Consider the following 8,940-nt stretch of genomic DNA (forward strand, 5'->3'; position numbering starts at 1 on the left):
TCATCATCAAAGAATTGTTGACAGTAGTTTGTTTTGGGCAGGGTTTATGGTTTTGCGTTTGTTTACCACAACTGTGGAGCTAATTTGTTAAACTTCTGGAAATGGACAAATGCGAAGAATATACTATAGTACAGACAACTTTAAAGTTGTAAAAGATAAGAGTAGAAGTTGTAAAGCAATTAGAACTTACCATTGCAAATTTTGAGGAGAGAATTCTAAAACTATCTTCAACCATACGCTAAGCTCAAACCCATTTTTAAGTTTTTCTATAAAACTACACCAAATATAATATTACTGCAAAATTGTAATACATATACTAAAAAATGATACTCCCTCTATCCCATAAAAGTTGTCATAATTGTGAAACGACACAAGATTTTAAATGATTTTGTTTAGTGTGTTAAGCGGTGAGAGAAAATAAATTTTAAATTTATATAAGAGAGAACTTTTTCCAAAAGTAAAAATGTGACATTTTTAACGAGACAAATTAAAAAGAAAAGAGAGACATCTTTTAGGAGACGGAAGGAGTATAAAATTTGAATTTGCCAAATGATTGGACTACTTTTTAATGCGACGTATACTCAAAAGAAATATGTTTAAAAATATACCCAAAAAAATATGTTTTGAGTTTTAAAAATTGTTAACTAACAATAGAGGCACTCAAGTAGATTCTCTAATATAACAAAGCAATTTAAGTGCAGGACGAGGCTTTATCCAATTTCTAACATTTTTTTTAATTCTTTAACGTTTTCACAATGTTCAATCTCATTCAGATTCTTTTTCGTTATAAATTTTTGTGGGATATGGATGTCATTAGTGATCCGTTGTTACAAATAGCACATTATTTTGCTTGTATTTGTTAAATGAACGAATAACTATACTTCATACATCAAGGAAGATACTAAGACTAGGCACGTTGTGGACACGGGTTAGAGAATACGTACCTTCGCTAGAGATCATCAATTCATCCACACCGAAATAAGTATTTACACACAATTCCTTCTCATGTCTCAACCATTTGCAACTTATGTTTCCTGATCTGTACAACACCCCTACCATCCCTTCTCTTTAGCCAATTTGAAGTCCTTACCTATTCCGGAATTTTAATACCTAGGAACCTCAAATCAGACTTCTTTGTACTAAGCCACCGACATGGATCATAATCAACAGACATCCACAACGATAAGTTGAACAGTACTTATGTTTCCTGGTACATAAATATATGCCATATCGAGCACTATTTCATGGCATTATGGAGAATAGTTTCTTCAAAAAGGTGGAGTTGCTTGATGACTTACACTGAGGCCTTCCCTGGTGACAAGGGGCCATTACCTGCTATCCGTATCAAGATTAGCAGCAAGCTCTTCCAGCATCAACTTCAAAATTCATCAACCCTCCGAGATTGGAATGGGAATATGATGCCAAAAATAAGATTTTAGCCCTAGGCTTACCAAGAGAGAAGACCATGCAACACAATGTGTTCGAAGTCAAATTTGAGAAATCAGTTTAAGGAAAGCTTGATACTGAATCAAATCCGCAATTTTCAACAAACAGAAGATGAGACCATATGAAACTTGAAGAGTCAATTGAGAAAGTCACCCACATGAAGAATTACGCCACTTTTTATGTAGCCTGTAAGCTTTTATACCTCAGAACATACTCGACTTAAACGCATCTGAACTATGTGCGACCTAGAAAGTATTGGTCAACATCTCATGTGCGATGAACAACAGCACAAGGCAAAGAATTGGCAGTTGCACTGACATGGAAGGCTTTCAGTTGCACTGTCACTATAAGTTCCTGCACCAATGTTGTTACAAGAACAAACTACGATGAATGTTAGTCAAAATCAAGGTACTGAAGATGCCACTTCAGAAACCCATTAAATCGTCTGCTTAGAGATCAATGCAAAGGACCATACTTTTTCTTAATCCGGGTAATCAAAAGAAGTTATGTTTACAAAAACTACATTGTAGCACAAAGGCTGAATTATAAAATAAATCAAACGGAAGAAATATTAATGCTAAAATTCAAAGTAAAAATAGATAGGAAACCGACGCACTCAAATCTCAAAGACACAGAAGTAGGAATCAAGCCACTGGTTCTCAACCCTTTGGGAAAGTTGTAATAAGACCAAAGTAAGACATTTTAGAAAATATTCAGACAGATAGAAGTAAGAAAAAGAGAAACATGATACATATTTTAGATTCTAGTCTTTAGGCAAATGGAAACTTTTTGCTACAAGGAAAGACTTCATTTGCATGATTGCCCGAACTTCAGAAGAATCACCAGAGTCCAAAACTAAAAGTTTGATGCATTTATGAAGAATCTGCACAATGAAAAAAACATAAAAAAAATAATTTGAAAAGCAAAACAAATTTTTGATCATAAGAAACTATGCACTGAAGTTGAGTCACATTGAAAAGTTTAACCAAAAGGGGAGTATAGTGAACTCGTAAAATCATGAAAAATGATGCATAGAACTGCGAAATCTGGGTAACTTACTATGAGAAACATGTGGATGGTTACTGAACCAAAAAGTAATATTACCTGAATGACGAGAGCATATATAACTATTGAGTCATAATCACAGCAGGAGTTTTAATAAAAAGTGCTTCAAAAAAAGATGCACAAAGCATCAATCTTTTTTACAGATGGCCTAATTTTTTGGAATAGCGCGGAAGGATATTAATACATACACTCGAGCTTGTTTTTAATTTTTCACTACTTGACCTCGTAACAATCATCCATTTAATGCTAACATATTTAAACATCCACTTCCATCATCTAAGTGATCTCCAATGGAGAAGAAGTTCAAGCAGTTTTTAGTCCAAGTTCACTATTTATTGAAGTACAAGTTCCAGATAAAAGGTCTCTTCACCATACAAATACGTACATATTCAATCAACTTAATGGTTAAGCCACAGCCCCAACATATTATGGATAAGTTTCCTAAGCTTCGTGTTTTCATCACCCAGTATAACTAAAGACCCTGATTGAATCATTGATGACAAAATATATTGTGGAGATTTGTGTTATAACCATCAATAATACTCCCTCTGTACCTGAAAAGTATGAACTATTTCCTCAGTAGTCCGACCCTGAAAAGTATGAACTTTCTAATTTTGGAATAGTTAAACAATACATTACCCCTACACATCATGTTATTTACAACATATACCAATACACGACACTCTTAATGATGTGGAGCCCACTCTCACTAACAATACCCTATCTCCATCTCTCTTACTTTACCAATTATACATTAAAACCCGTGCCGAACCAAATGTTCGGACGGAGGGAGTACTAAAACATAAAACCAATAACTTTAGGAAAGATTTCCCTTAATGTTCTCCATGGGGGGGAGATTAACTAGTGTTCATGTTTGCTCCTAGATGGTGGGGAGGATATATATCTCTGATAAAAGTTTGAGCACTACATCTTTTAAACTAAAGAAATCTTCCTCTGCTTCAATCAATCAAAAGCACTATTGAGTAAGACACTCTAGAGTCCGTACGTATGCATTTTGGCACTAATTGATATACTCAGGCATCACAGCTAAGTTGCGTAAATTTAAAGACCGGGGTAAGGACATAGTAAAAAGTATCCACATACCTCCAGTTACCTAGTGACCATGACCCATATAGGGTGCCCCACCCTGATGCGGCCTTACACCACCCGGACCCATCTGTGGCTGGCCACCATAACCTCCATGCATACCAGGTTGACCTCCATAGCCTCCACCAGCACCCGGACCTCCGAAACCTGCATTGTTCATCATAGGATGCACTCCCTGCGCATTTCCAATCCCCCCAAGTAAATTCCCAATACCCAATCCAGCCCCCTGAGTGGCCAACAGAGCTGCCACAGCCTGCCCTATCGCGGCCGGGGCAACTGCTGGACCAAACCCTCCAGAAGGAACAGCCGGTCCAGCGCTCGGAGCCATCAAGTGACCACCACTGTGTCCAGCATACCTCCCCCTCTTGGCCTGGTGATGATGATACCCTTGTTGCTGGTTGTTAAAGTGACCCTTGCTGTGTTTAGGGCCATCTATCGCCTTCTGGCAATGCAGTATATGACCCTCATATTGCTTGTGCGGCTCCTCCAGCGCTTTTTTTGCACTCTCGCTACTCTTATACACAAACAAACAGAACCCCCTAGGCTTCCCAGTCTGTTTATCCAACCCCAGAGGCCCTTCCTCAATTTCCCCAAATTTCGAAAAGTAGTCGAAAAGTTTCTTCGGATCAAGCTCCGCAGACACATTGCTAACATATATCTTCCTCTGCGTGTACTCTGAAGCAGGTGGTGAAGCAACAATTGCTGGAGCAGACTGCACGGGAGTCTGCACGGGGCCGGCCGAGGCCAGCTGGCAGCAAGTCATCCTGCCTTCAATCAACTTCTGAGGCTCCTTAAGGGCGCGACGAGCACCGTCGCGCTGCTTGAAGAGAATGAAGCCGTAGCCCTTCGATTTCCCGGTGTTCTTGTCTCTGACCACTTTGCAGTCTTCAATTTCACCGTATTTGGAAAACACAGACGTAATTGAATCGGCGTTGGCATCCCAGCCGAGGCCGTGGACGAAGATTTTGCAGTGGGCGGGGTCGGAGTCGGCCATGGCGTGCACAATCGAGGCTAGATCTGGGTGTTTTGCGAGAGCTTCCTTGATTAGGAGAGTGAGCTGGTCCTTGGAGAAGGGCTCGAGAAGCTTCTCGAAGGGCTCTTCCTCAAGTTGTTCGTCGGCGGAGGGATCTTCTCCGGATTGGTTCATCTCTGGAATATCCTCTTCGACCACTTGTTCTTCTTCGAATTCTTCTTTTTCTAATTCTCCCTCTCCGGCTACTATATCTTCGGGCTCCTGTTTCCGTTTTGGAGCCATGGAAATTGGGGGGAAGGTGTTAGGGTTTTGTTTCGTGGGGGTGGCGATTTTAGAAAGGGGACGACGGTAAATGGAATTTTATGGGACGAAGGTAGCATTTATACGAGGAGAGAGGAAAGTGATGCTCCCTCTGTCCGTGCACTTTCTATTTTTATTCCTATGTGTATTTCAATTTTAAATAATTATCCCAATTTATTATTTTTATATATATATATATAGTGGTGTGTTAGGGTCCTTACAGCATCTTAGTGTAAAACACAGCACTAATCACAGTCCTTGGATCATTAGATTGGATGGTTGTGATTAGTTACATTATCATACTAAAAATCTACATTATTAGCCGAGGTACATTATTAGACTAGAAATGTACATTGTAAGACTAAAACTGTACATTAATAAACTAAAATGCTACATTATTATCCGAGCTACATTATTAGTCTAAAATTCTACATCATTAGATGACACGTGGCATTAATCTAACCGTTAGATCATAAAATCCAATGGACTGCAAGTGTTTTGAGTTTTACTTATACTTAGCGTTCTAACCTGAATACATCCCTATATATATATATATATATATATATATATATATATATATATAGCATAGAGATGTAATCAATTGCTAAGTAATTACCAATCCCAAATTGAGACTAATTTTCAACTATTAGATTAGAAGATCTTGTGGTTAATATAATATCAAGTGTAATATATTTTAAATTTAAATAATTATTAATTAAATTAAAAGGGTATTAATTTCAAATCTTATATGTAGTAATTATAACTAACTACTTTCTCTCTCCTCAAAATCATCTCAAATCTTTAAATTTACGTAACTCTCTCAATTTAAATTATTTTTTCGCAAAAAATATATCAAATTAAAGATAATTTAATAAGGATTCCAACGAGATTTCAATTGCATATGTTCCGACGATGTTGATACGCTCGGATTTTGCACTGTTTTAAGGCCATTATTTGGTCCGTTTTTACTATCAAAATCACTCTACATGTCCATTATTTGCATATTTTATACATTTTGGTATTTTGACGTGTTTTGTGAGAAATGTGCATATTTGAGCCGAAAAGGGGAGTAAAAACGCGTAGTCTGGAAATCTGGAGTCAGACGGCGACCAGCGACCGCCGCGAAGTTGTACGGCGACCGCCGGCGCCCGGCGGTCAGAGCCATGTGGCGGTCCGCCTCGGAAATTTACGCTAGGAGAAGAGTCTCGCCCGGCGACCGCCGGAGGACATGTGGCGGTCCGCCACCGAAGGGTCAGAGTCTCTGGACTCCAACACGGCGACCGCCGGAGAAAGGCGGCGAATCCGACCAGCCCTAGATTTGCTCCAAGATTTACCAAATTTTGAAGATCTTTTCCTTCTATGATGAGGAATAATTTTCCCCTATAAATAGGACCTCAAGCTTCAAAAAAAGAGGAGAACACATTCATAGAGAAAGAGAGTTACTACTTGCAATATTCATAGAGATCAAAAACTAGAGTACTTCAATTGTGCAAGGAGTTGGAGAAGGATTTCAAGAACATCAAGAACGACAAGGATTCTACCTACGGGTTTTATTTGCTTTAGTTTTATGTTCAAATTGTTTTCCCTTCAATCTATGTTTTTAGTTTATTCAATTATGTGTAACTAAACTCATAGGATTCTAGGGATGTGTTAGTAGCAACTTTGGTTATACAATTCCGTTTTCTATTTAATATCCGTTTTGTTTTTACTTTGTTTCTTCCCTAAGTTAATCATGATGCTTCGTAATTGAGTGACACAATTATGTATGATTTAATATAACTTGCTTCATAACTGTGACAGAGTTCTAGCGAGTTAGATCCACTTAGTAGACACTACAGTTAGCTTCCTTTAAAACGGCACTGTTAATTGAGAGTGAGGACTTTTCAAGGGTCTTAGGAGCTTTTTGGAGTTACGTATTAGGATTGACAACCCTAATGTTAGTAATCAACGTTTGTATCGCATGAGCATAAGCTAGGTGACTCGTCCTTTCAAAGTATTAACTGTGCTAGGGTATTGTAGTTTGGAATTTGTATAACCATAAAAGTGAAAGCACATCCCTGGAATTCCCTTATCTCTATACTTTTCTCTTCGTGATTTGCTTGCATTTAGTTGTTTACTGCTTTTAATATTTTCTGTTTTCAAAAATTTTCAAAAAAAAAAAATTCTTGTTTCTCCAGATAGTAATTGAGTTCTAGTAGGAGATAGACACTTTGTGTACGTCTTCCCCGTGTTCGATATCCGGTACTAACCTTTTGCTATACTATACCTACTCTGTATACTTGCAGGCATTTATAATGCAAATAAAAAGTGCATCAGATGTTCGGGTGATGAAATTTGATAAATTATATTTCAATTTTCGTACATGTTGATAAGCAGCTTTTATCAACAAATGCAACAAAAAATCTCAATATATTGTAGGCAAAATCTCAATATTATGCATGTCCAATCTCAATAAAAATGTGTTGATATTTTCTTGTCCTTGTATTGATATTCTAATGTCATATTGTTGATATTTGTAATACACAATGTTGATATAAAAAAACACCCACGAAAATTATCATATGATAACATAATGACGATATTACCCTTTTGTTGATATTTTGTCTACTATTTATTGAGATTTGTGAGCTTTAATCTCATCCACTCATTTTAAAATCCAATGGTGGAGATTTAGTCTTGATTTTGGATTAGGGTGCTATAAGCATTAGAATAGGACCCTATAGGGATATACTAAAATGACAACACCTTTTATTATGACACCATACCACCATTCTCAATCATAGGATCTGGAAATTGGACCATTGTCATGCTGCCATGTGGCATCTAATTTCAATTATAAAAATAGAAAAATAGGGTAAAGGGTAATTTTGACATTGGTTATTCTCACCCCACAATTCACGTTTTTTCCTTATTCAACAAATTTTGTTTTAGATTTCTTCCAAAATCTGGTGATGTTATTCCAGATTTCTTCCAGATTTCTCACCCCCCAAAATCGAGAGATGATATTCACGCGATCCAAATCTGGTGATGATATTCCTCAAGTTCATTAATTCCATCTTCAATTGTCAACAATTTAATTCCAATTGCAACAAATTTTATTCAGTTTCAACATTTTTGGTTCCACAATTTGCAGTTCCATAACTGATCGAAGACGATTCTGCCTTCTTTCAGCTCCATAATTTACATCCGACTGCAAATTGCAGACGACATGGCAACTGATTCGATTATCAGTTTTGATTTGGATGGGTTTTCCAGAAGGTGAGAAATTATATGTTGTAGACGTTTAATTTTATATGTGTTCGATAATTATTGGTCAATTTTGTTAGGTTCTATCTTTCTTTGATTAGAACTTGTTTAGTTGAGTATGTTCCTATTTGTGTTGAGATTATATGTTATTTGCTATGAATTGAGTGTTTTTTTTTGTTTATGAACCTACTGATTATTGTTAAAATTCGTTTTAATTCGCTTTTGATTAAGTTCTTGTGGTCATATATTGTTTTTTACAAGATTGTTGCATTATATGGTACATGTTGCAGTCCACCATATGGTCAATTGCAGTTTCGGGAAACAGTTCTGCAAGCTGATTGGTGTCCATGAAGGAGAAGGTTGTGAAGTTGATGGCGAAACCATTGCGTCGGTGTGGAAAGTGCGGAGAAATGTGTCCCGTGACTATAAATTTCGGCAGCCAAAAGGAATAAGAGAACACTTAGTTCGTTTTGAAGTACTTGAAGATTGTAGTCGTATTTGTTTTTACCTTACCAGATTGCAAGTTAAAGTCATGAATATTACATTGTTACCACGTAGTGTTTGCAGTTAACATATTACATTATTGAATTTGTTCATGTTGTTGTAACTCGAAATGATTGCAAATTTGTTCTCACTGTATTATTTACTATTGCTTTGTGGTGTGCAGTATTATGTGAATTTACATTAGTACTTGCACAATACAATACAATTAATTGGTAATTTTATAATATTGGTCAAACACTGTATTCCCATTAATTGGTTATTGCATCCTAATGAGTTCAATTTTGCAAGCGCTATAATTG

The 8,940-nt window shown here is 36.9% G+C and overlaps 1 protein-coding gene and 1 long non-coding RNA gene across 6 annotated transcripts; one reads left to right on the forward strand and one right to left on the reverse strand.

Annotated features, from left to right (window-relative positions):
* Positions 1 to 929: 929 nt before the first annotated feature.
* On the reverse strand, positions 930 to 4,950 carry LOC125221549 (UBP1-associated protein 2A-like). 5 transcript variants are annotated; one of them, XR_016134414.1, is made up of 3 exons: positions 3,616 to 4,950; positions 2,506 to 2,550; positions 930 to 1,800 (listed from the first exon to the last, which is right to left on the reverse strand). XR_016134414.1 is itself a non-coding variant. In XM_089062396.1 (2 exons), the coding sequence occupies exon 1, from the start codon at positions 4,871 to 4,873 to the stop codon at positions 3,626 to 3,628; it is 1,248 nt and encodes a 415-aa protein (XP_088918522.1). In that variant the 5' UTR covers positions 4,874 to 4,950; the 3' UTR covers positions 930 to 1,800; positions 3,616 to 3,625. The 5 variants fall into 5 exon arrangements, 4 of the variants coding, with proteins under 4 accessions (XP_088918522.1, XP_088918521.1, XP_047979629.1 ...); XM_089062396.1 differs by lacking the exon at positions 2,506 to 2,550; XM_089062395.1 differs by having other exon boundaries at positions 930 to 2,550.
* Positions 4,951 to 7,838: 2,888 nt separating this feature from the next.
* On the forward strand, positions 7,839 to 8,683 carry LOC125218362 (uncharacterized). Its single transcript, XR_007175942.2, has 3 exons — positions 7,839 to 7,915; positions 8,025 to 8,149; positions 8,428 to 8,683. It is a non-coding gene; the product is annotated as an uncharacterized LOC125218362 (long non-coding RNA).
* The last annotated feature ends 257 nt before the right edge of the window (positions 8,684 to 8,940 follow it).

The sequence above is a fragment of the Salvia hispanica genome, chromosome 1 (assembly GCF_029641045.1).
Source record: "Salvia hispanica isolate PSC_SH4W2 chromosome 1, Shi_PSC_v1, whole genome shotgun sequence".
Lineage (NCBI taxonomy): Eukaryota > Viridiplantae > Streptophyta > Magnoliopsida > Lamiales > Lamiaceae > Salvia > Salvia hispanica.

What these genes read in the sequence shown, in the direction of transcription:
- LOC125221549 (XM_089062396.1), bottom strand. Translation starts at nt 4,873, where the DNA reads ATGGCTCCAAAACGGAAACAGGAGCCCGAAGATATAGTAGCCGGAGAG.